General features: G+C 43.8%; 1 protein-coding gene and 1 long non-coding RNA gene across 2 annotated transcripts in view; one reads left to right on the top strand and one right to left on the bottom strand.

Annotated features, from left to right (window-relative positions):
- Nucleotides 1-1,682: 1,682 nt before the first annotated feature.
- Nucleotides 1,683-25,524, bottom strand: LOC110365974 (uncharacterized). The gene is made up of 5 exons (XR_002425936.2): nt 25,346-25,524; nt 16,911-17,061; nt 15,196-15,276; nt 4,196-4,378; nt 1,683-3,677 (listed from the first exon to the last, which is right to left on the bottom strand). It is a non-coding gene; the product is annotated as an uncharacterized LOC110365974 (long non-coding RNA).
- A 56-nt stretch (nt 25,525-25,580) lies between these two features.
- ELAPOR2 (endosome-lysosome associated apoptosis and autophagy regulator family member 2) overlaps nt 25,581-27,742 on the top strand; it is a 104,907-nt gene continuing 102,745 nt past the window's right edge. The window contains exon 1 of the mRNA XM_005512061.4: nt 25,581-25,939. Coding sequence (XP_005512118.3) covers nt 25,817-25,939 — 123 coding nt within the window. The 5' untranslated portion in view covers nt 25,581-25,816. The remainder of the gene's footprint in view (nt 25,940-27,742) is intronic.

The raw sequence follows: 27,742 nt of genomic DNA, 5'->3' as shown, positions 1-27,742 counted from the left end.
CTATATTTGGGGAAAAAAAAACATCTTTACTTACAGAACTGACAAGAAAAAGGAAACATAAAATCACTCTTTATTCCTTCTAAATGAACAATATGCCAATTAAAATATTGTGTCATCAATCAGCTAGTTTGTAAAGAAAGTCAAAAGTCATCGATGTTAAGATCATAGTCTTGAGGTTGAATTCTTGCACGTTCTTCCATTTAAGACAAGGTGAGAGTCACGCACCCGGGTCGGGACAATCCCAAACACAGATACAGGCTGGGGATGAAGGGATTGAGAGTAGCCCTGCCGAGAAGGACTTGGGGATGCTGGTGGATGGAGATCGGACATGAGCCGGCAATGTGCGCTTGCAGCCCAGAAGCCAATGGTGTCCTGGGCTGCATCACAAGGAGCGTGGGCAGCAGGTCAGGGAGGTGATTCTGCCCCTCTGCTCCGCTCTGGTGAGACCCCACCTGCAGTGCTGGTCCAGCTCTGGGGTCCTCAGCACAGGACACACGTGGACCTGTTGGACAGGGGCCAGAGGAGCCACAGGAATGATCCGAGGCTGGAACAGCTCTGCTGGGAGGACAGGCTGAGAGAGTTGGGGTGTTCAGCTGGAGAAGAGAAGGCTCCAGGGAGACCTTATTGCAGCCTTTCAGTGCTTAAAAGGAAAGATGGGGAGGGGCTGTAGTGATGAGAGGCGATGATTTTAAACTGAAAGAGGGTAGGTTTAGATTGGAGATGAGGAAGAAATGTTCACCATGAGGATGGTGAGGAACTGGCACAGGCTGCCCAGAGAAGCTGTGGATGCACCATCCCTGGAGATGTTCAAGACCAGGCTGGACGGGGCTCTGAGCAACCTGGTCCAGTGGAAGGTGTCCCTGCCCATGGCAAAGGGGATGGAACTGGATGATGTTTAAGGTCCCTGCAAATCCAAACTATTCTGTGATTCTGTGAACAGGAGGAAACATGTGCATTCAGCATCTATAGGATTTTCACCTTTTTCAGCACAGTCCTGCTGAGAAAAATATCAGCCTTCAGGATTCTCAGCATGTAAATACTGAGTTATGTTCTTAACTTCGGTCATAACTGTTTCTTTGAATATACATCAGGAACATGCATGTTGGGAGCCAATGCTATACAATGTTTTTAACTGATATTTGGGTATTGAGGACCCTTTTCAGAATGGCTGAAATCCAGGGAGTCATAGAATGTAAAAAGCCCGAAGTTGAGGTCCTTACACAAGTATCACACACCCCTTTTAGACTTTTATTTGCAAATTCCCGTTGAGATATATTGTCTTTTGTGTCTCAGACAGCTGTGGCAAACAGCCCTACAATTAGAAAGCCGAGCAACTCCCAATTCTTTCAGAGGAAAATTCGGTTCTGGTTACATACATGAAAACATCTAGGAAAATACACAAACTGAATGCATGGTTGAAAGAATGTCGATTGTAACATTGTCCCTTTCAGGTATTTCATAGCACCTCAGACCTCTTGAAAAGATAGCTTTTAATAATTCATGTATCCCTGTAGTGTGTATGGACGTCACAGCCATTGTGAAGAGTAAGTGGAAAAATATGGAGACAAAACCAAGAGACGGACGTTTAAATAGACGGTAAATATCGAAGTTTTTCATTCAATAAAAGAACAATTAAATAATGGTGATATAAATGCAGTGATGTGGCTGAGATCAGTGTGGGTTTTTTTTAATTTATTTGTTTTTATCTGCTTTTTTTCTTTTCTGTACTGTGCCTTTAATCTCAGGGCTGTTTGCTGCCCGCTGCGGCAGCTGCTGTGAGTCAGGCCAGTCCGTCTACCAGGTCAGATGCAGGATGCTGCACACCAGCTTTTTCCTCTCTGCTTCCCTTTCTAACCATGATTGGCTACAGAAGCCCTTCTAATTGACATTAGCGAGGATCCAGCCTTTTACATCCTGCTCTTTCAGGCTGATGGAATTGCCTTAGCTCTCAGACACTGTTGGTAGCAAGAAATTCAGACTCCAGCATTAAAAAGTAGGATTCGATTGCAGATTTCCTGTGTGCTCCAAACGCGGTTCTGAATATTTCCTAAATTTGGAGCTGCTTATATCTGAAGTGAAGGCTGAGAGCTGGCAACGGCCATTTGGAGAGATTGTATCTGCATCCAGCCTTCTCCTACTTTTGGTAGGATTCAGATGAAGGGATTTGCATGTGGACACCTATCAGAATTCAGTAGGATAAGATGTTTGCCCTGAGTACTCTGTGAAATTGTGTGAAGTCCTTCTTGCTCTGTGACCTTCATGGAATCTGGATGTCAAGTTCAGTTGTTTTCTGTGCAACTCTCTTTTAACCTTACAGTGTGTAACAGCTTCATAATGCCCATAAAGAGCTGAGATGTGAATATTGCATGAATGAATGAATGAATAAAAGCATGATTTGTTTTCCCAGAATTTATTTCTATGCAACGTCATTATGTTGATTAGTCTAAAAAAATTGCAAAGAGAATTAACTTCTTAGTAAATTAACAAAAATATCTATTTTGTGCTTTGGCATTAGGAAAAAAGGTGAGTCAAGTTTATCACAAGGAGAAAAAAAACCTGAGAATATACTTCATCAATATCCCAGCATCAAGTATGAGAGACAGTTTCCTTTAGAAATTTCTCTGTTTTCGGTTTGCTCATTGCAGGTAATCATTATTTTTTTATTTGAACAGCTCTGTGCAAATACATTTCATCCCATGTCTATATGTAGGAAATCCCTGACTACTGTAAATATATGGAAAGAAGCGCAGTATAGGGGTAGGGCCACACACACAGCAGGGACCCAGGAGTTCTGTCTCCTCACTTCACTCCTGCCTTGCTGCTTAATCTTGCATAAAGTACTTATGCCTTGTCCTGGTTGAAAATTAGAACTATTCACTTTTTCAATTCACCCTTTTTCCAAACATGAGGCTTTTCTCTCAAAAAAGTTGGTGATGAAACTGTTATTGGTAACAATTTTTTTATTTGATCACAAAAGCTTTATTTTCAGTAAGAAAACCCACAACAAAAATATCCTTTAAAATAATAAATATTATTATTTTCCTTTCTCTAAGAGTGAGAAGGCTGAGCTGTCATTTTAAAATACATCAGCCTCTGGGGTGTCATCTCTTAACACAGCTGTTCTTGTGGTGTGACATATTCCCGTTTGAGCTCCTATACAGGTTTTCACAGTTTCATAACGTGGTTATAGCTGAGTTTAGTTCCACTGAAAGGTATAAGACCAATTTAAATTCCAGTCCAAGCACTGTCATGTTATAGTGTGTTTTAGCATCTTTTTCCTTCTCTCTCATCATTGTGAGCCTGACAGGTTTTCAATTTTTGAGATAAGGAGGATGTTATTTACTGTCTAAAAATGCCATGAAGTTTGATCGACATTGATGCAATATCCACAAACTAAATAATTAGCAAACATTTTTATTCCTTTATTTCTTGAATTTGAAATTGGCTCTTTAATTTTGCCTCCTAACGTGGCCACTCAGGTAGCCATTGCCGGGTTGAAATAATTTTCAGGGCTGAATAACATGTGGGTTATACTGCATGGAGGTTGGTTGACTGTCATTCACTCATTTGCCCATCACATTTTGAGAACCACAATCCTCATCAGAGCACGGGAAGCTGGAGAAAAGCTTCTTTACCTCCGGCTGCCTTTGCCTCCCAGTTCCAAAAGTACAATTTCCCTGTGGAAGAAACAGGATAAAAAAGGTAGAGGAAGGAATAGATGTGTGACAGCACCAGGCTGGAGTCCTGACCCAGGGTGGTGACCTGGTCCTCAGCCGAGCTCCTGCACACCACAGTACCACAGCTCTGGTCTCCCTGCATGATCCTCAGTTTCTCCTGTGGGATCTTTTATCCTTTTTCTAATCAATTAATTAATCCTTGGGTCAGCCAGAGATCTTTGTGCCTTGATTTCAAGATGGTTTTGACTCAGAGGTACATTCTTCCAGCCCAAGTGAATACTTTTAATACAAGGTTCTCGGCTATGCTGATGGTTTTCATTTCCTCCACCTTTTTTCTGCCACTGTGCAGAAAGCAAGCTGACAACAGACCCCAAATGTCACATGACGGAAAAATATATTTCCTGGCTATCTGTGTTCAGATTGCTGCACTGGCAAACAAAGAAATAAATAATGAGACAAATTGTTTATAGAGCTATTAAGACAATAATGGGACTTTTCTTGTGATTATTATTACTTACAGCTATCTGAGGGCTAATGCTTCTCATAGGAGCTGAGAGTCTGGATCAGTATCGACATCCCCGTGGCTCAGCATCCTGCCCTGGCGTGTCTGCACAGCTGCACCCGAAACCTCACACTCGCGGATGGGGAAGAAACCAACTCCAGCAATAACCTCACCGAGACCGACCTTCCCTGGGTTTGACCTGCAATAGATGAATATCCTCAGTATCTCTCTAGCTGCTGAATCTCTTCCCTAAACTTCAAAGCCAGGATACCAGTGTGAGTTCTTCTGTTTTTAACAGGGGCTCTGCACACACTAGTGGTTAAGGATGAAATATTATTGATTACTGTTACAACTGCTTCCATAGATCCAGAGTGTCAAAGGCAAGACCAGAACCCCCTTGTGTAACCCACCACACAAAGAAAGAAGAAAAAAGATGTTTTTGCTCTGAACAGTTTGCAGTCTGTTTATCGGAGAAGAGATGGCAGGCAGATGTGGATCAACAGATCGAAAAATGCTATGAAACAGGGAGCTTGGTCAGCAGGATCGGCAGCAATTTCAGTCTCCCAGGTACCTTTTTGTTGCCAGTTTGTTTGGAGGCACCGCTCCTGTACATGCTACGATTTGGAGGACTGCTGGGATAAAGGGCTCTTTTCACTACTCACAGTGTCAAATGCCTTTTTTTTTTTGTTTTGTGGACCAAACTTTCATTTTATTTGTTGTTTTGAAGCAAGCCCTGTTGTTAAAAAGCAGGGTTTGATCTTTGCTCTCACTTTATTAGCATCCACAGCTCCAGCCTGTTGTTTATGACCATTACCTGAAATTCATATTTGTTGAACCAGCTGTTATTTACTTTGGCTCTTGTTTGCTCTTTTTCTGTTATACTTTCAGTGGAGGTTTTATCGGTCTCCCCTTTTCACAGCGCTCAGAGAGAGGAGCAGAGAGAAAGAATTTCTCGACTTATAAAGTGGAGGCAGGCAAACAGTCACCATGACATACAGTGTCCAGTGTGCTGAAAATAACCTTTGCTGGTAGGTTTCTTGTTTTCCCCATCAAGCCTTTTGCTTCTGGAGGGATGAATGCTGTACTGAGTGTCATCTTCTGATTGATGAGTTTATGAATTAGATTTTGAGACCTCACGTGCCAGTTGTTACCAATATCGTTTTACATTCACATGTACTTTCAGCAGTGTTGCAAAATCAGGTTTTAGCTACAAGGGTCTGTTGTTGCCTCTAATTCACATCTTGAACAGCACAAACTTCTGAGTCCCACTTGGTAATTTCTGCATGGAGCGGGAAATTCTGCTTCAGCTGTAGCAGACCTTTCAGAATAACATCTGGCCATGATTTAAAGATTTCTGGTAATATGCAACCAGCACAACCCTATGCATATTGTTCCATGACTCACCTTTCCTGTCACCTTTCTGTGCTTTATCTTATTTTTAATGTGAAATTATTTAGCATCAGCTTCCAGCTGGAGCTGGTTCTCATTATGTCTTTTTTGGGGGGGAAGAAACTGCCTAGAATCCAAAACACATTTATTGAACAGGCTGTGACCAAGGCATCTGTGCACAAAGCACCTTTTAACTTTATTTGAATAAATGAGGAAAAGGGTATATCTTTTCCCTCTTGCTGCAAGACATGCTTTCCAGACTTATTTAGATTATTTGTTTGTCTATTTTTTATCAATTTCAGATAGGATGTGGTATCTTAGATACCTGAATTTTGGCTCCACAGTTTCACAGCCTCAGAAAATATCTGTCTATGGACGACCTGACAGTCTCACCCTATAAATATTCTGTGGAAAGGTCCATCCATTACATCTACATCTATTATAGCCATGAAGAATCAGGGACACCTAGCACTGCAGCTCCCATGTGTTGCTATAATTTTGATTAAGTACGTAAGCACCATGCTGAATCAGAATTAATTTGAAGAGCTGTGATTTCAGGACTTGCAGAAATCCACTTATTTTTTATTAGAGTTGTGTCAGTTGTATATGGAGAAATCAACCTCATCAGGAATATACTTGCTAGAATGTAATTGCACATTTCCATTTTCTTCAACAGATCTCAAGAGACCTGCAGGATCTCTTTTTGTTCCAAACAGCCCATGGTTTGACTTAAGACCATGAAAGAGATTCCTCCAAAATGCAGATTTTCTAGAACATGTTAATACATTTGTCAAGTGAATAAATAGTTAATAGCAAATGTAAGCTTTCAGAAAAGCATTAAAGAGTCAAGAAAAATAAATGGGAAACAGGGAGTCAGAAAACCTCTTTAGAGTTTTGTCTATAATCTGCTAAATTCTGCCCTGACAATCCTTCATGCAGAGTTACCTCTGTTTCCCTTACCAGTCACAGTCCGTCCTGACCTGACACAGTCCTACCTGCTGGCTGAAGGACAGTGGTTTGGTTTCTGTTTCCAGGGCACATATCATAGAATCATAGAATAGTTTGGGTTTGAAGGGACCTGCAAAACTCATCCAGTGCCACCCCTGCCATGAGCAGGGACATCTTCACCCAGATCAGGTTGCTCAGAGCCCCGTCCAGCCTGGCCTGGGATGTCTCCAGGGATGGGGCATCCACCACCTCTCTGGGCAACCTGGGCCAGGGTTTTACCACCCTTAGTGTAAAAAATTTCTTCCTCATATCTAACCTGAATCTCCCCTCCTTTTGTTTAAAACCATCACCCCTTGTCCGATCACAACAGGCCCTGCTAAAAAGTCTGTCCCCATCTTCCTTATTGGCCCCTTTTAAGCACTGAAAGGCTGCAATAAGGTTTCCCTGGAGCCTTCTCTTCTCCAGGCTGAACACCCCAACTCTCTCAGCCTGTCCTCCCAGCAGAGCTGTTCCCGCCTCGGATCATTCCTGTGGCTCCTCTGGCCCCTGTCCAACAGGTTCATGTGTGTCCTGTGCTGAGGACCCCAGAGCTGGACCAGCACTGCAGGTGGGGTCTCACCAGAGCGGAGCAGAGGGGCAGAATCACCTCCCTGACCTGCTGCCCACGCTCCTTGTGATGCAGCCCAGGACACCATTGGCTTCTGGGCTGCAAGCGCACATTGCCGGCTCATGTCCGATCTCCCATCCACCAGCACCCCCAAGTCCTTCTTTGCAGGGCTGCCCTCAATCCCTTCATCCCCAGCCCGGATTGATACGGGAGGTTGCCCCGACCCAGGTGCAGGACCTTGAACTTGGTCTTGTTGAACCTCATGAGGTTCACATGGCCCCACTTCTTGAGCTTAATCCAGCAATGGATTTCTATTGAAAATACTAAGTCTTTCTCTCCTCCCCTCCGCTGTCCTCTTCTTTCTCATCGACGCTTGCTGAATCAATGTGATGTCGTCTGGGTTTATTTGTGCTGTAGCTGCTGGCTGGGTCAGGCAGAGCTGCCAGAGCAGCACCTGGTTCAGAGGGAGGGAGATGGGGTCAGTCCCCAGCAGTGGTAAATATTTTTGCAAAAATGGCTGGATTGTCACTCTATTGCTAGGAGACAAAATAATAGCTTAATTCTCTGGCTAACCCTGGAGTGAACACCCACTTATAGTCCAGGCATTTATATCCTATTCAGAGTATTAGAGATTTAGAGGAGGATTTAGGGAGGAAGGAAGGGAAGGGAAAGAAGGGGAAAGAAAAAGGCAGGTTTGTGATTGAACCCAACCTGGATCCTGCAAGAGCCCTGACATACATGAGCCCTTCCATACAGAAATGGAAGAAAACTCACTCACTAGTTGTGTTTAAGTTTCATGAGTGTTTTAATGCCATAGGGATGTTTTACAGGGTCAAAATATTAATAAAATCTCAGTATCTGGCCTTCACAAAATCACGGAGAACCTGAGCTGGCATGAAAAGCCCTGTGATACTTCAGCTCTGTAAAAGGAGACCTGAGATTTAAAAATCAGCCCTGAATAAAAGCACATATGCTTGTTTTACCATTGCATTATTTTAATTTTTAATGAGGAAGTTTCTGATGCAACACATGTAATTACACTTAAATAAAGACTACATAAGAACAAGATGGGAACAGGTGAGGATCTTCACGATGGTTGCACCAGAGGGTGATGTTCAGTGTTGTGCATCTCCACTATCTCAATAGGATTGCAGAAGAGCTGGAAGCTGTAGGTTGTCTGTAGAGCTCGAGGAAGCTGTAGATAGATCCAGCACCCTGCTGGAGACCTCATCTGCAATGGACTGAATCACCCAACTCACATCGTCAATACTCCAATGAGTAGAGATGGGCAGAATTGCTTTTTGAACAGATGCTCCCTCTACACAAATTAGCTTTCGTACCAAAGAGAAATTTCATGCTTGGTGTGCAGCTATTTCAGTCCTGGTGTTCAGCTTTGTGCTTTATTCCCTAAGGAGAAAATGACTCAGGCTTTATTATGCCAACTGGGGGAAAGCTTGCACAGCCAGGAGTGCCAGAATGACACACAAAAAGGCCAGGGATGACAGTGCAACTCTGCCCACTTCCAAACTTTGCCTGCATTGATTTTTGAGAACCTCCAAAAGGAAAGATAAAAAGCAATAAGGAACTGAAGAGGGAGTTCCCTTCTAACCTTTTCTCTCTCTCCTATCAAAGCTTTCACTTGTGTCTTTCTCAGCAACACTATCTGCAAACTTCAAGTTTCACTACTTGACAATATTCTTCTGAGTTCCTATAGGCAATTTCAACAAGTGCCTTAAAGATGTGTGATAATTAAATAGGAGCCGGCTATTTCTGTGCAAACTTTGCCACTAATTTATCATCCTACAAATTATAATTGCAAAGCATCACCATGAATATTCATCTATTAATAAAAAAAAAAAGGTGATGTGAATGATTTATTAGATTCTAGGCAGATTTGGAGCCAATTCTGCAGCTGGTACAGATGAAAAGAGTGAGTTTGTCTTCATGAGGCCACAGCCATTTACAGACTGAAATAACCTTAGCAGATTCTATTTGTTCCCTGAGGCTTTTATAGGAAGGCATTCAGTGTATCGGGAAACCCAGACAGAGGTGTATTTCACAGGAATTAAAGATGACATTCTTCAAAATTTCCTTATGATTGCATCTGATCAGCTTATTTGTCTTGGCAAGGGTACATGCTTTTCCAATCCAGGCGCCTCGCTTCACTGATATGCACACCTCAAATGTACAAATTGGGCAATACTGAGAGAGTGCCAAGTGTACAAATTAAATGGGGAAGACAGAAAGAATTGGAATAAACCTATGCTGGTCTGATCTGTGATATTTTGATATCTAAGTATTAAATGCTGTAGCAGCTGGATGGTTCAGGGAGTGTTTTTTGGGGGTTTTTCCTAGCTTATGAGCATCACATTAACAGATATGATGGAAAATGCCTGGTTTTGGGGTGGAAATGGTACTGGAGATGCGATTTGAAGGTAGGAGCTGGGCATCTCATTTCCACTGTAATCTAAAGAAGTGGCCATTTCTTCCTCATCATGTACATCATGCGTAGGTGAAAGGGCAGGATTGCTGATATCTTCAAGATTTAAAATGTACTTGTGTTCATGTGCCTTTAAAATAACGTAGCCTGAATAATCTAAAAGTAATCCGATTTCAATTATCACTTAATATAGGTTAACAAATCCTAGGGAAAACCATATGGCTTTTGCTTTCCACTGTAACACCTCTAGAAAATGAATTGTGTTTACCTTTTCCTTAACTGGGTAAAGAGAATAAATGCATTAATTACTCTTTTCCTGTGAAAGGTTTATTTGTCCCAGAACTGGGTAGGAGACAAATGTTTGATTTTAACTCCTTATTTTCTAGACAATTGCAGAAAAATACATAAAATCCAAATAGTAATATTTTGGGAGTCTGGCGTTTTAGTAACTGAGAATATGTTTTCTAAACTCTTCTTGAATTTCAAATAATAAATACTTACACAGCCAGAATTTACATAGTTTACTGAAGAAAAGCAACTGTTTTCAACAATAATAGAGAGGAACTCATTATTTTTACCAAAACTGGCAGGGAAGTTGCCAGCTTCTACGTTACAGAACAGTTTTGGACTTGTTTTTATACATACAGGGAAACACATGAACACATACAAATCTTGCATTTTTAAGTGGGTATTTTTAAGGTATCTTGCATCAGATTTGAGATAAACAAGGTTACAAGGAACATGTGTCATGACTTCCTCTGGAATTCTTTTTGCTATTTTGCAATTTTGTTATTATAGCTTTTTGCTCCATTGCTCTCTTCTTTTTGGGGTACAAGTAATAGGTTTTGTCACTGTTCTATGTCTTATTTCCTTATAAATCTTAGGGAAGAGCAAACATTTCTGCCATAATGTCGATTTTAAGTCAAACACTCCATGCTGTCAGGAAGAAGCTAAAGAAACCAACAGTCGTGAGTGCAGAGTTCCTGGTGCTCTCTCCTGGATCCCTCACCATCCCTGCCCAGGTAAGAATAGCCACGGGCCACTCTCATCTACCCAACCCAGCCCATGTTTCACAAGCTTTGGAAAGTTTGCTGTGACCTCTGTGACCACCAGAGATGACCATGAAGTACTGACCATGGTATATTTAAATACAAGAATATCTGTGTTTTTCCTATGAAAGGGCTGTTTCTCTCTACCAAAGAGGTCAAGGAAATCTATGTGTTTCAAAACGTTCTGTCTAATCTGCTCTGGTGCAACCTTGCCTGCAGTGCTGGACCTGCTTGAGATGGTCCAGAGGAGACCCGTGATCAGAGGGTTGGAGCACCTTCCCTATGAGGACAGGATGAGAGAGCTGGGGTTTTTCAGCCTGGAGAACAGAAGGTTCCAGGTAGACCTTATTGTGGCCTTTCAGTACCTAAAAAGGACCTACAAGAAAGCTGGAGGGGGACTTTTTACAAGGGCATATAGGGGCAGAACAAGGGGAAATGGCTTTAAACTGAAAGAGGGTAGATTTAGATTAGATATAAGGAAGAAATGCTTCATTATGAAGATAGTGAGGCACTGGAACAGGCTGCCCAGAGAAGTTGTGGGTGCCCCATCACTGGAAGTGTTCAAGGCCAGGTTCAAGCAACCTGGTCTAGTGGGAGGTGTCCCTGCCCACGGCAGGGGTTGGAACTAGACAATCTTGAAGGTCCCTTTCAATCCAAACCATTCTTTGATTCTATGATTCTAAATGCCTGCCCACACTGTGTATTGATTTCCCATCTTGAAGACTGGTAGAAGCTTAGATACCTCCCATAAGTTGCTTTATAGAAGGGCAAGGCTGGGCTGCGCCACCACCGCAAGGGCAACAGGATGTGCTGGTGATGCTGGAGAAGAAGGGCTTCACCCAAAACAAGGCTCTGCTGAGTCTGTGTCTAAGGAGGATGTCTTCTTAAGGTGGCTCCTCTTCCTTGCCTTTGCCACAAACCAGTATCAGCCCTACCAGTGTGACCTTGCCTTGGCCTTTTGTTGCAAATCTCTCAACCTGTTGGTCTCTGAAGTCGCTTCACTCCTAATTCAGATCCTTCATGGTGACCTGCCTCACCTTTCTGCCTCTGTTTCAGCTTTCTGAGTTGTTCCTGAGCGTGTCTGGTGTCCTGATCCAGCCTAAAACAATACCAGATTTTGTTCTCCTTTCCCCTGGCCATGTCCTACAATGGCTGAAAAAAATCTCTGCAAGGTCATAGCGATGCCTCTGCAGCCATTTATTTTGAAATGCATTAAATTGTATTTGAGATTCCTAATATTTTTTTGGGGGTTAGAGAAACATCCTTCTGCCATTTTAACTTTCTACTCAATCTTCATTTTGTGGCATATTCATTTTGCAGTCTTACTATGCCGGGATATTAAATTCCAATTTACAGTCTATAGGAAGAGACTCTTAAATTCTCCTTAAGTGGGCGATCCAGAGTAAGAGCCATTTCATTCGGTCTGACACAAATCTGATGTTTATAACTGTGTACATGTCAGAGTTTTCTTCTGTGTTTGTAACAAACTCATCAGTTTGTGGGGAAGTATTTTTTTAATTGTTCTCAGAGAATGAAATATTGTGTTTTTCTTTCTCGGTTGCCACGGGAAGGAGCTGAGAAGCAATTTTGGAGCTGACAACTTTTTGCAAGACTGATCTGGAATACTAATTCAAAACTTTTAAAGTCACATTAAACATCTGATCAAAGTGTTTCGGGTTCCATTATTGTGGATTTCTTAAATAGAAGCAGATGGTATTTTACTGTGTGAAAGCACTGCAATTTCTTTCCTTTCAGTTTTATCTAGGGGGAATCCTATTCATATCAAATCTTATGTAATTCCTAAAAAAACCCAAACAAAAACAAACCAAAAAAACTCACCTGAAACAAAACAAAAGAAACGAAATGGAAAAACTAGCTTGATTCATATAACTCTTCTTAATGAGGTAACTTGTCCATCTCTGTATCACTCTTTATTACACCTTCCAAAAGAGAGTTTGGAATGTCTCAATCCCGTGATTAGCACTAGCACATAAAAAGGTTTTGTGTGATTTACTTCTTTTGATTCATCCATATTCCCCTTAGAATAAAATTTGAGCAGGAAATCATGACCGTCTTTAAGCACCACTATAGACAGGGCTTAGCTAGGAAGCAAATCCCAGTTAGCAGGGTCACACTGGATTCCTGTCTCTTATAATTTCAATAATAACCTGAAATTATGTGTAAGATGAATTGTCCCATGTAAATGACAGTGGGGGTCCACCCAAAATTAAAGCTCTGCCCATGTAATGAGTCGGCTGTGAAGGGGCAGAAGACCAGTGTTTCTGTATTTTATTCCTGGATGTTTGTTTATCAAACAAACAGAGGAGGAACGTTGCTCCTTCCCCTTCAGCTTTGCTTCTGCTTTATTTATTCTTTGCCTCAGAATTACAACTCAGTAACTTTGCCTCTGTTTTATGAAGAAATGTTGTTATTATGCTCCAGGGCTACAATGACGACTCAGAGAGCAGTTTATGCTGTTTTCTGTCCAAAGCCGCTCTCTGAGGCAACCCAGAGCAGTTCTGCATTACAGCGGATCTGAGAGGTGATTCTCCTAATGACGTGATTAAAGGCAGAATGTCTTTGGGTAACAAAAGTGAGTTCTCAGGGGATGATTTTATGAAGTAAGTGGGCAGGACTGGTTCTGAAAACCAGAATTTGTCTTCTCTGGCCTAAATCAAAATGAAAACTGGATGCATATATTTTTATTTGCTGTATGGAATAATAAGGACTTCAGGAATGTCAGACTATTACCATGAGCGATGTAAAGTGAATACTGTCTCTGAGCGCTCTCCTTTCCTGTGAATTTTGCATAGAGGTTAAAAAAGATAATGATCTTCATAAAAGCAGCTCCCAGAATGGCTGCACGAGGCCGGGTGTTTCAGTGCCTGGAATGTGGATGAGGTATCCCCTGCCCTGGAGATTGCTTCCAGACCTACGCTTCTAAGATTAGCAAGGGCTCTGCTTTCAGTTATTCTGCATAATGGTACCATTTCAATGGGGCATGTTCGTTTAATATAAATCGTACATGATAACTTTGCATTTCTGCTGAAAAAAACCATACCTTTTTTCCTGGTCAAAAATCAAAGCAGTGTTGAAACTTGTAAAGCTGTTCAAATTCAGTTTTATTATGTGGAAAACTGCATGTTTTTACAGTTTTGGAGAGGAGGAATTCCACCCAGAGCTGGGCCCAGGGCACTTTGGTTTCTCCAGCATCACCCTGCTGTGACTTGTGGACCCTCATTTGGACAAATAACTTTGTGTTTGGATACAAGCTGGGTGAAAACAACAATCATGATATGGGCTAAATCATTTAAATACTTTGTGGGAGCTTTGTAGGGTCACATTTAATCCTTATTGTAACAAGTGGAAATATTCTTAGCAATGTCAGCGATTTTTAATTATCTTCTGAAACTAGCACTGGTTTGGAATGCCCCTGAGCAAGTGTGTATCTACAGCACAGACACCTGCATTTCAACGAGCTGCCCAGACCGTTCTAGCCAGTGGAGAGAAATACGTATCTGTTGGATGTCATTCATCCTTTAGTGCAGATGTCTGAAATAAGCCATGTGAATCCAAATGTGCAGCAGATGGCTCTGAAATGTTTGATATTCTGGCTGCTGCTCCACCTTAAAAATCAGAGAGTGCTTTAATCTGCTTTTAGCAAATCAGTGTAACAGGTCAAAATCCTTCGATAACTTAATGCATAGCAATCATCCCACGATCTTCTTCAATCAAAACTGCAGTTGGTACAAAACACTCATACTCTTACCTCACTTACTAAATATGTCTTATAAATTCAGTGCTACAATTGCATGGAGACCCCACGATCTCTCCCCTCGCAACTGCTGAACGTTACAGGAGCTTTGGTTGACATTTGCTGGTGAAAGTCCCTTCTCCATAAGCTCAGTCGCCAGCCTTGCAGCAGCCTCACAGTTGTCAACTTTGGGGACTCCTGACACCGTTTTGGGATGTTTGGCACAGCAAGCTGGCTTTGTTTTAATACTGCTCTTCCCTAGGTGACACTCTGCCAAGAATGTTGCAAATCTCCGAAGCAATTAAGGAACATTTAAGGTAAGAGTAAAATGAGCATCACTGACTAAAATGCAAAATAAGAAAACAGTTTTAGAGTGACATATCAAAAGATAAACAATAATATACCTTACAGTTACCTCTGCACTGGCAATGGGATGTCTGAAAATCAGGGGTGTATTACAGATGGAGATATATTACAGATGGAGAAGGTCCTGGCCTGCTGGCCTGATCCAGGCTTACAGTCCATTAGCACAAAAACTCAAGTGTGCTGGGTGGCAAAAAGTGGGATCAGACTTTACAGCAGCTGTGCAACTTTTAAACCTTCAGAATTTGGAGGATTTTTGACCCCATTGTACTTCTACTGCCACCAGGTTACTGGCTTTTGGCTGATAAATTATTTGTGAAATTCCTTTTACCTGTGTTTACTGGAGACATGCAAAAGGGTACCCGTGGAGCTGGATCTTCTTGTAGGTGGAGGACAACTGCAACTGGAGCAGGATGAAACACTCAATTCATCTTACACAAACGCCAAAAAAATGTCTATATTTTACCTCACTATCAGGGACACAAGCCTGTGGTTGGTTCTCCTTATTTTCTTCCAAATGGGGGATTGAATATTTTCCTGTGATTTCCTGGGGAGAGGAAAAGAAAGTCCTTGGCAGTATGAGCCAGCTGCATTGACTAGGCAGGGAAATGTTGCATTTGGAAAGAAATTATAATTTACTCATTTGATATTTTTGACATAGGACTTCTTTGCAGTTTGGCTTCACCAGTTTTTGTCTTCTCTATTTATATTGTGCTCAGGAAATTAAAGACCTATTGTCATCGGCCTCAGGCATTAATGGATTACCTATACAACAGCAGCCTGCACATTCAGCTGGCCAAATCATCGCCTGTGCCCGTGCGTGGGGAGGTGACGTCTGTCTCTGTTCAGCCACTTGTGACACAGCGGGAAGAGGGCTGAGTCACCTTTGTTATCCCTCCTGCTTAAAGCATCTTTGTCTGCTGTGTTGTCTGGGACGTTTGGGGGTCAGCTGGGTTATCTCTGTCAGGCCACTTCAGTCACCAGAAATATATATAGGTATATCTTATCTATCATATATATATGTTAATTAAATATAAATATAAAATAAATATATGTATATTTAATTAACACTGAAGTCTAGCAGAAATATGCTGGGAAATAAGAATAAGCAGGCTGAAGGATTTCCCTATGTGGAAAAGTGGTAGAGAAGTGAGTTGTCCAGCTATGGCAAAAACACCTGGTTATTACGATGGGTGAGCCGAATACAACCTCTCATCAGCTTTTGAAAAGGCTTGTAGTATTTTCATTACCTTGATAAATATCAAGGGTCACTCTGAGTCTTAAAACAGAGATTGCTTCGACAAAGCTTTTAACTTCAGGCTGACATTTTACCTTACCTCCATGGTAAAGCACATTTTTAGACATTAATTCAAACACACTATTCGATTTGCAAGGTTAATTTCAAATTCTCTTGGGCTGACCTCTTGCATGTCTGTGGGTTTCTAATGACAGTAATGTTTGTATGTTTCAAAGCTGGAGGTACTAAAGATTCACCTTGCACTCACTTTCACTATTTCTTGGTAATATCTAGTGATGAGTTAATACAGAGCCTCACCAGGGGTTTAAAAAAAGAATCTTTCCAGCCCTCAGTGGGTAATGAAATGCAGGTAAAACAGAAGCATCGTGCTGCTGTCTTTTTGGTCTGGGTTTGTGTTGCCTGTTTTGATTCCATCCTGAGATGCCTGATGCTCCTCTGGAGCCCTGTGGAGCTTATGTGGAGACCAGGCTCCTCATGGGTCATCCTGTATCTCTCCTTGGGCATGTCTAGGCTGGAATGAGCATCCATGTACCGAGGAGAAGCAGTCAAGTGCTCTGGTGTGAGTGTGTGTGTTCCTGTAAGAAGCCTGGATGAAGGGGACTTGCATTACATCTTCATTTGCTAGATACTGCACTTTTTTGGCCATAATCAGCCGGCAGATAAACCACTCCTGTCCTGCTGTAAGTCCTTCTTACCCAAGCATCTCAAAGGCTGAGTAAATACTGATTGACAGAGAAAGAAATAATTGAAATAAAGAAACCTAAAGTGGCTTCCCTGAGAAAGCAGAAGCTACAGTTCAGTCTGGGGAGGAAGTCATGTAAAATCATCATTCAGTTCTATTCAAATCCCACCTTGAACCTTTAACTATGGCCCAAATAAGGTCTAAGTTTTGGGCTGATGTTCTGCAAAAGAATAAATTGTACCTGGAATGAGTCAGTGGCAGTGACGAGAGTGGAAAACACGTCCCTGGAGAGCTCCTTTTACCCACCAGACGCATCTCTCTTGCAGGGACCCATCCTCGCTGCTCTGCTCTACACCTTCATAACCAGTGGGGCTGGCACGTAAGCTGAATCTCTGTTCAGAAAGTAGGGTTTTAAATGAGCCAAAGCGTCTCACAGACTTTCAATTCACAATATTTTCTTTCAAGTGAGCTTGTAGGGAGATGGGGCATTGGGAAAGACGTTGGGGAAATGGCACCTTTGGGTAAGGTCATAATTAAGCAGCAGTTTAAAAAGGGGGAATAAACCTGACACCAAGAGAAGTGGTAAAGAGGAAAGCAAATCCATGAGGGAACGATTAATAAAGCATCAAAATTACCTTTACAAGTATTCTACTTATCCTAGTGCACTCTTACGTTGATGTGGTAGGCTATTTATAGTGCAATAAATCACTTCACCCCTTAAACTGTAAATTTACATTTGTGTATTTTGAAGGCTGTGGTGTGTTACCCAATTTAAAGGTGCTGACAGAGCAATCAGTATTTTCTGGAGCAAATCAAACCGAGACTTTATGTCAAAACAACATCATCCTGAGGGAGCTGGAAAAGTGAACATGTGCAGCCAAAGGTATAATCCCTGTTCAAATAATGCCATATTCCCTGTGGGTGAAACAGCTGGTACTCCTAAAGACATCATAATACTCTTTAATCTATAGGACTCAGAGCATCTGCTTCAGAGACAATTCACCCCAAAACCACTTGTGGAGCGACCAAGGCTGAGCCTGAGGCATCTCCTGAAGGTGGGGACAGGGCTGCTATGGTACATAGACATCTGGTCCCTTCTCCTGCAAGCCCAGCCATCATCCAGATCTGTATATCTGTTCCCCAAAATGAGTCTTCTTCCCTCTTGGGAAGGGGTGAAAGCCCCCAAGCTGGGGGGCTGCTGCTCTGTGGGTTTTGGCCCCAAACCTCCCTCTTTCCCTGAAGATCAATAAAGAGAGCTTGGTCTAATGAATGAAAAAGTGTCCGAGTCTCAGAAGAGGAAGGCTGGAAACTCAACAAGACAGGTGAAGGGTTTATGTGATCTTTATTTTTGAGCATGCAGGAAATTGTTTTCAGAAATTAAACATAACCGAGCCCAGTGTGCTGGGTAAATACTCTGTGACTCATACAGAGCTGAACTACAGAAAATCCAAATAGTGACTGTCTCAGTGTTAGGACAAAATAACTTCTGAAATACATGACAAATGTGGCAGTTAGATGTGCTCATCTAATTGCAATAAGCGAGAGAGGGAAGAAAAGGTCGTTATGAAGGTTTTGCATTAGTGCAGATGTTTGATGGTATTTATTGCTTCAGTGACTGGTGATGATGGAGGTGAAAGCCTCTCAGATACCAAGAGAGCTTCCAACAGCACTGTGCATCTTAAACTTTCCCTGTCATAGCTGCAAAATCATCTAACACCACATGCTCTGCTTTAACTCACATTCTTACCCACAGGAACACACTTTTCACAGCATTCGAGGCAGGTGCAACATGGGTGGCTGCAGCCTCCTTACAGCTGAAGCCCCACAAATATAGGTGGGACTGTACATTGACCTGTAGATCACCCTGTAGGGTCATTGCAATTTCACACCTGCATATGTGGGATCAGAGTCAGTCTTCTCACATGACAAATTACATCTCTGCCTTCTACTGAAATGACTTCGTTACAGTCTCTGACATTTGCTTGGGTGCTTTTTATTTGGAAAAACTGGGTTTTGAAAGTTTACAAAGGCTCTCCTGGGAGCAGAAAATCAATACCGTTGTTAATACTGAGTTAGAGTTGTTTGCTGCAATTGCATGTGTCAACGCTATCGGCAATGTCAGCTCAATTAATTTTGCTGCCAACCATAGCAACAATATGGCAATAGAATATGTTATCTCTACAAAAGTTCCTGTTTATCAAACAGGTGGGACATTCAAAGCATTTTAATCTTGGCTCAATGTGGCTCCCACCAGTTTGTCTGGGAGAGCCCAGCATTGCTTTCTTTGAAGACCTTGAAGAGCAAGGAGATGTTGTCATTGATTCAGGGGGAGCAGAAAGACCTTTGGGAAGACCTTTGAAAATGCAGCCTTTTAATCACAAAAGCCTTCATCAAGATCAAACTGGTCAATAGAAAATATGAGACCCTTTTGCCTCAGGGTACACTACCAGAGTCACAGAATCATTTTGGTTGGAAGAGACCCTCAAGATCATCGAGTCCAACCGTAACCTGACACTATCACTAAACCATGTCCCTAAGAACCTCATCTGCATATCTTTTAAACCCCATCCTGGGATGGTGACTCCACCACTGCCCTGGGCAGCCTGTTCCGATGCCTGACAACTCTTTCTGAAAGGAATTTTTCCTAATATCCAATCTAAACCTCCCCTGGCACTACTTGAGGCCTAGAATGGTTTCGGTTGGGAGGGACGTTTAAAGGTCACCTAGTCCAACTATGTGAAAGCCTTGCGATGTTTTGACTTCTGTTTTTCTGGAGAAGCAAGATGCTTCTGGTGGGGTGGATGGGAGAGGGAGTTCTCTCCACCACACCATGTGATAGTAGCCCCTGGCACTGTGGCGCAAGGAGCAAATGGTGGCTGGAGAAGTTGGATAATGTGAGGACCCTTTGGGCAGGGATACAGCACTGTGTGGAGGCCACTCTACCTTTTGCTCTTTCCCAGAGCCAAGCATGTGCTTCTGCAGAGCCCTTGCTAACCTACAATGGTGATCACCAGCCTCAATATTCCTGGCATTCCCATAAAAATGGATTAGCCCAAATAAGCTTTCTTTACTGCAGAAAACTATTTATTTGGTGTTATTCATCCTAACTTAGTTCACACACCAAATCATCACAGCCAGAGCACATAGATTTAACTTTCCAAGAGTTTGCACTTGGTGCTCTATAAATAGAGTTCTGTTAAATTCTCACCTGACCCCCCACCCAGACTGTGTGTCCTCTTTGGATGTAACCATGTCGTGATGGGTCCCTGACAGTCATCTAATGAGGCTCAGCTTTGCACACCAAGTCAAGAGAATCATCATTACTCAACACACTCCTGCTACATGATAGCAAATAAATAATTCTGCTGGGAAAATGCATCTGTGGATGAATGGCTAAGAAACTCTAATAGCAACAATAAAGGGCTTCGGATGCTGATCCTGCTGTTTATCATCAGCTATCTCTGAAATATTTACCACTGCTGTTTCTCCTTACTCAAAACAAACACACTGATTTTAATGCAGTGAACACTGCCTTTTATTCTAGATGCACTGGCGAAAAAATCAGCAGGCATTTTAAACTGAAAACGCCTATTTTCCCCTTAGTCTGGAAAGCAAAGAAGGAACTGTCAAATCATGTGGCTATCTCAAAAGCAGAGAAATTCTTCTCTTATGGTTGAATGTCTTGTGATTCAGATTCAAGCAAGACAGCTGAGCTTTCTAACCTCTCTTCTCCAGGTCCATAAGATTAAAAAGATGCTTTGGGTCTTTTATGTCTAACCTTTGCACGGCCAATATTAAATCGTATGTATTCAAGGAGCTCCTCTAATGTCAAGCCACAAGCAAGATTTATAGGAAAATTCAACTAAAGTCGCAACTAGAGAAAGAATGAACAAAGAGATCACAACTGGAAGGCTCCCAGAGGCTTTAAGGGGATGCAAAAGATGAAGTTTGGCAGGAAAGCGAAATACAGGCACTCTAAACATCTTCAGGGAGAAGAGGCAAAAATACAGTGTTCAGAAACTAGGATATTAAGAAAGGAGGGGAAAGAATAAATGCTGAGCATTACATATGGGAGTGAGAATTACAAAAAGGCAGTACAATCTGATCCTGGCTTTTCTCCAGCCAGAAAGCCTTTTTCCAGGGTTTTGCAGGTGTGGGTTTACATAAGGATGTGCACCACTTAATACACACCTAAAGCTGGAGGACATGAACCTCATCTAAAGAGGACACCAGGCAGCAGAAAATTATCTGGGGTGGGCTTCATTTGACCATGTGTAGGTGTCTATATCTGGGCTCCCCATGCAGTCAATGGAGAGAAAAGACATTGAGCTCCTCCTAAAATAGGTGATTAAAACAGGTTGGATGAGTGCTACCATCACTTTCAGCTCAGAACACTTTAAAGTATCCTTCAAAATGTGTATCTGACATGTTTATAACTTCTTTGGGGAATCCAAAAGTAAGAATGTTTGTATGAGCAAGAGCGTATCTTCAACAAGCAGAGCACCGGGATGACAAGATGTCTTGAATGTTAATTTTTGTCTCAGATAATGTATACCATGGCGCAGGGTGCGCAGATGAGCAGGTTATAGCGGAAAATATATGGTCCATAAGAAAAAGGAGATGTCTGAGCAAAACACGCTGTGGTAGAGCCCACAGATGGATGTGTTCGCAAATTAAAAGAACATGTTATCTTCTGTGGAAAAATCAGTTACCCTGGTAGAGTGAGTGTGTTATTTAACCACATGGAGAGTTACCAATGTTGGAAAATGAGTTCCAATGAGCAGGCTCCAAGAAATTGCTTTATATTGCCTCTCTTTTCCAAAAGCTGCAGTGAAATGTAGGCAAAGCCTTTAAAGAGCTTTCATCACGAGCAGGCAGAGTGAAAAAGGGTTAATAGTTTAATTTATCCTATGATGTATTCCCACGCAAGCCAATGTCAGCCTACAGGCCTGACTAATCCCGGGTGTAGTTACTAATTGCTGTCATCCAAACAGTAGCTGGCAGCCATTTAATTTTCCCTTTCACTTGTTGTCATTAACATTAGCGACATATGGCTGCTTCCCAGCCACAGCTAAATGACAACTGAGGAAACCTATGGCTGGAGCTCTGCAAACATGAACGTCCATGATTAACTTCAAACATCTCACTGATGCCAGGAAGAAGCGTTTACAGACCTGGATCCTAAATGCTTGAAAGCTGTTGTTTTTTTCTGGGCACAGCTTACAACAACAGTACGAAGGTACACTTTTAAGGGCATCTTTAACTTATCTGTGATGGAGAGGCACAATAAAACACAGGATATTCTGGAGATGTGGCTTGAAACACATCTCACAGTTGTTGCAGTATAAATTGTTACTTACTACTTAGATTACTTCCTGTCCTTTTCTTTTGTACTTTAACATAGTAGAGCAGGGCAATTGTCTTTAACTCAACTTGAATGAATCTTCTGAATTATTTTTGTATCCTCTCACTTGAATCAAAATACTAGGTCGAGATTTCAGATACAGCTCTCAAACCTGACAAGTTAACTGACTGTCATCTGCTTTTACTAGATTTAAAAATCCTTTAACTCTGCTGCCTTATATATAGGTGTTACTTTTTGTTTTGGTTTGGTTTTTAGTGCTAGTTACACGATGCTTCTCAAATCCAGCACAACTTTCCTCTACCTCATTAGTTCACGTCTATCTAAACTGATTAATTTTTAAAATAGTATATATATATATTGTTTTTTCTGGCCTCACGCTTACTACGCACTGCAGAATTTTTGCCATGCTGCCTTCAGGTAAGCTTTGCAGGATTTAATATCACCGGGATTTCAGATCCTATTCAAATAGCACAGCAACCAAAGTGACAACATTGCTTTTAAAGCTCAAGAAATTTCTGGGCCTTCTGTCATTTGGAAACATGAAGCAAGACAAAAATAATCTCAGATCATAGTGATTTTTCTTGCTAGAAGACAGCAAGTCCCACGGAGGACAGTCAATAATTTTTGGTAATATACAGCGAGCACTGAAGATGAGTACCCAGCCTTTTATTTGTAAATTGAGTTCTTCCCATTCTGACTTTTAAAATTAATTAATTTAGTGAAACAAAAGGGTGTCAGAGCAGCTGACAGAACACACTCTGGTACTCCCTTTCCTGGCCATCCCGGTGTCATATGGGAGATCTGCTCACTTGGCCCACGTGCTGTTGCTGTGTTAGTGGCCCCATTGCCTCCTTGAGAGTCCCTGGGATCAGCAGTGCACTGGGGCAGTAAACCCAATATTGCAGAAAGCAATTCTGCAAGCAGCCCCTGCCTGTTCTACTTCCCACTCTGAATTTTAATTCAAGGCCAAACAACTGCAGAAAATAGTGCACTTTTCTGGAAGCTGACCTTGTACCCATATTCCTCGTACAAAAGACATGCCGAATCCAAACAATATAATTTTTTTTCCATGTATTTGCAGGTTGAGTCTCTTGCTGCATGTCTAGGAGCACCTGCAGCTTTGTGTGCTTTATTTTAGCAGATGTAAAAAGAACTGCTGCTCCAGCTGAAATCAGTGTTCCTCAAACACTGGATTTTATCCCACAGTTAATATCAGCAATGAATCCTTGGGAGCAACTTTGTGATCTAACTGCTCCAGGAGCACAAAACATGAAGAAGCACCACAGTTTCTATCCTGTTCTTTACTTTTTTCTGGAAAGATAGGTCAACTTTTTTGTTTTGTTTAACAGTTGACACAAGCTGCTTCATTTGGCAGCCTGGTGAGGAATGGGGACCATCACTGGAAGATCTGATAACCCATTTTCTTTCCTCCAGCTGGAGCTAAAAGCAGAGCAAGGCTCGGTATGAGAACAAAGGGAAGTCTCAAACTTGTCTCTGTTAGTGGAGTATTGCAGAGGTCCCTCCAGACTGTTCCACCAAGGTCCTTAAATGACATAAAATGAGATAATTAATCCATTTTTGTGTTAGCATACAGTCACAGTGATGACACCAGCCAGAGATGGCGAGAGGGCTTACATGATGCAGGCAAAGATCTGATTCTACCTTTATACTCCTCATCTCTTTTCAAGAGATGAATAAAGGCTGAGTCAAACCTGGATCACAATGAGCAGGAATTGCAGTAAATTGCCAAAAAACAGTCACTCGACAAATTAGAAGTACCAAAAAAAAGTGCAATGTGTTGGAGTTCGGAAAGGTAGATCAATAGGGAGAGGAACACGCTGTGCTAGCGATGGGGCGCACTGTGTCTGTGCTGGGTTTTGCTGGTTAGATAAGAGGAGGCAGAAGGGAGGGAAGAGATGGGGAGCGGGAAAGTGAGCAGGTTTGGCAGAGATGACAGGGAGGCAAAGCGCCATCAGTGCCGGAGGCAGTAGAACACTTCATGAGGAATGAGCAACTGGACATTGCTGGGGAAGGGGAGACAAAATCCGAACTGAAAGGCAACCACTGAGGGAGAAATCTACATCATTGTTCAGCCTGGAGATGCGAAGGCTCTGCGGAAACCTTCACAGTTAAAAGGAGGTCTATAAGAATAATGGGGACAGACTTTTTAGCAGGGTCTGTTATGACAGGACAAGGGATGATGGTTTTAAACTAAAAGAGGGGAGATTCAGGTTGGGCATGAAGAAGAAATGTTTTACACTGAGGGTGGTGAAACCCTGGCTCAGGTTGCCCAGAGAGGTGGTGGATGCCCCATCCCTGGAGACATCCCAGGCCAGGCTGGACGGGGCTCTGAGCAACCTGATCTGGGTGAAGATGTCCCTGCTCATGGCAGGGGTGGCACTGGATGAGCTTTGAAAGTCCCTTCCAACCCAAACTATTCTATGGTTCTATGATCATTCGGGGGATAATAACAATTTGGGTCAGGCCACAAAGAAACTACTGTCCCATGCCATGGAAGAGGGTCGCTGTCATGGTCTGGTGAGGAGGTGAGTGGTCCACCACACATCCCAAATGGTGGGATCCCACCTTAAGGGGGGACATGGACATCCCAAGCACTGGAGGAGCAGGGAGATGGGTGCAAGCTCCCCTCATTGCCTGGTGCTTCCATGCCCAGGGATGGGGAGTGAAGGTCCCCGCAGCCCAGCGGGGACTATTGGGGGTTGCAGACCAGTGTCCTGCAGCAGGGCCAGGGCTTGAGGATTTCACCCCCCAAAACCATAGAATCATAGAATGTTAGGGATTGGAAGTGACCTCAAAAGCTCATCCAGTCCAATCCCCCTGCTGGAGCAGGAACACCCAGATGAGGTTACACAGGAACATGTCCAGGCGGGTTTGAATGTCTGCAGAGAAGGAGACTCCACAACCCCCCTGGGCAGCCTGTTCCAGGCTCCGTCACCCTCACCGTGAAGAAGTTTCTTCTCAAATTTAAGTGGAACCTCCTATGTTCCAGTTTGTACCCATTACGCCTTGTCCTATCATTGGTTGTCACCGAAAAGAGCCTGGCTCCATCCTCGTGACATTCACTCTCTACATATTTATAAACATTAATGAGGTCACCCCTCAGTCTCCTCTTCTCCAAGCTAAAGAGCCCCAGCTCCCTCAGCCTTTCCTCACACAGGAGATGCTTCACTCCCTTCATCATCTCTGTTGCCCTGCGCTGGACCCTCTCCAGCAGTTCCCTGTCCTTCTGGAACTGAGGAGCCCCGAACTGGATACAACATTCCAGAAGCGATACCAGATACCATTCCCACCTCAGAGCCTTTTGGGGCCGGGGGGTCCAACCTGCGCTGCTGTCGTGCTCCCCGAGCTTGGCCGGGGCTGCCTGCAGGATTTCAGCCCCCGCTGCTGCTCCCACCCCAGCGCCTTTGGGGTCGTGGGGGTGCAACCGCGGGGTGCTGCTGCGATCCCGCTTGCCACGCCGAGGCTGGACGAGCCTCGGCAGCATGCGCCTGCGCTGCCTGCCTTCCTCCCTCCTCCTCCTCCCCCTCCGGCCCCTCCTCCCGGCTTTAGCGGTACCGGCAGCCGGAGCGGGCGGCCGGCGGGGCCGCTGCGGTCCGTGCCAGCCCCCGGGGTTATGCTCGGCTGCAGGCGGGGCGCAGGGCCAGGGGCAGCCCGACCCGCCGGCCGCAGCCGGGGCAGGGAGGTCTCCGGCAGGGCCAGCGGGCGGTGATCCCACCCCCCCAGCCCCTGGGGGCGGCGGGGAAAGGGGTGCGCGGCGGAGGATGAAGATGAGGATGAGGATGCGGCGAGCCGGAGCGGAGCGGGGCTACCCGGGAACAGCCTGGGTGTGCTGCTGGCTGCTGGGCTGGCAAGCGGCCGCCCTGCAGCTGCCGCCCTGCGAAGAGGTGAGATTTTTCCTCCTCCTCCGGGGGTTTTCCCCATCCCTAGGGGCGGGAGGGAGGTCGGGGGCCATGCACCAGCTTTTTGGGGGTTGGCAGCCCAGGAAGGGGGTATTGTTGGGTGTTGCTGACCCCCTCAGGGCTGTTCGTGGGACGAGAGAGGGGTCGGAGCCGCGGAGTAGGAGCCTCCGCCGCGGTGCTGCCCGGGGCTCTGAGCCCGCCCCGCATCACGCGTGGATCGGCCCCTTTAGCCGTGGGTCGCGAATTGTCCCCCCGCACCCTCGGGTTGTTGCTACTCCCTCCAGTGCAATGGAATAGCAGAGCCCCCCCAAACGAGGGGGACTCGGCTGGCCTCGCTGGTTTTCTAAATACTGCGTTAAATCTGTGCGAAGAAGGGGGAGTAAGGACGGCCGGTGGTGAAGCTGTCCCGACCCCCCTGTGTCAGCCCGGGGTGTCCTAGGCTGAGCCGTATGTTTGACATGGGGAGAGAAACTTTCTGTCTCCCTTCTACTGTAAAACACCTGAAACACGAGGGATTCGGTGTTTTGGGAGCAGGGACTGATCTGCAGGGCTGTGCAGGATGCAGGAGCTGAGGCTGCTGGACAGGGATGCCCAGCCTTGGGCTGGCTCCAGGTGGCCAAGAAGGAGCCCCGATGGAGGGGACCAAGGTTGACACTCCTCTCCAGGGTTTCTATCCCCAGTCCTAACTGCAGGGTGACCCTCTCTGCTACTTTTGAAGAGAAAGTGGACCTATCCTGTGTTTTAGATCCAGGTGCAGGGATGGTGAGGCTAAGTACCACCTACCCAAACAGATCTTGGTGGCCAATGCACTGCTCTAGCAAGCAGAAGCCTGCAAGTGGTTTGGCTGTAGCTGATCTCCTTTTTCCTACCCCTCAATAATGCTCCTGGTACAGAGCTTCATTGTCTCTCCTACTGCAGTTGCACCATTTAGCAAGAAATAATTTGTATATTTCCAGCCTGGATCAGAGGTAAACGACTGTAGCCAGGTCAGAGCACTCGTCTGTTGAGGGCTCCTGATTCATGCTTGGAAGCTATTGCAGTGTGGGACCTCCTCAGCTGGGGCTGTAGAAGACCATGTCTCCTGCCTGTGGTGAAAGAAGGCATCCCTGATCTGGGGAATATTTCCTCTTCGCCTATTGAATCTACTTCTTGTATTCCAAGTAGCAGAGCCTCAGCACCAGAGCTCAGTGTTAGTGTTGCAATAGAGGGATACCAAAATCATTGGCTGTTTGGGGCATGTTTCTCCTAAATGTTGGTCATCCACAGAGGGGAGGATTTATGTAGCCGCCTGCTTTGAATTACCTATCTCTCTTTTTATCTAGTGAATGGAAACAGGCCATTCTGTTATAGAGCTCATCCTAAACTCTTTGCTTAAAAAAAATGGACCTTTGTAGACAGTTAAAGGTGACAGCTGAATCTCAGCAGAGGTACCAAAGATGTAAATCTGGTACTTTGAGCATTAATACTGGGCTTTAGGTGTGCAAATTCTTTCCTGAGCTCTGCTTCTGTGTGCCTGTGGATCTGGACATGAGTGCTTTTGCTTTCTTTTCATAATGACGGACAATGTTGTTTTCCTTTATTTTCCCTTGAATATTCTTTTAGACAGAGATAATTCTCACTCAAGTGGTTAAAAAGCTGTATGTAACGTGTGCTGTTGTGTGTGCGCGCATCCATGCAACCATATGTCCCAGGGAATATAATTACAAACATGTCTGGATGGAGAGAAGAGAAAAAAAGCTTGCAAAGAACCAGGGTAGCAGATCAGCTGATTTACAAAAGGATAGAACA

The sequence above is a fragment of the Columba livia genome, chromosome 1 (genome assembly GCF_036013475.1).
Source record: "Columba livia isolate bColLiv1 breed racing homer chromosome 1, bColLiv1.pat.W.v2, whole genome shotgun sequence".
In the NCBI taxonomy this organism is placed as follows: Eukaryota; Metazoa; Chordata; class Aves; order Columbiformes; family Columbidae; genus Columba; species Columba livia.
This window is presented reverse-complemented; position numbering and strand designations above follow the sequence as displayed.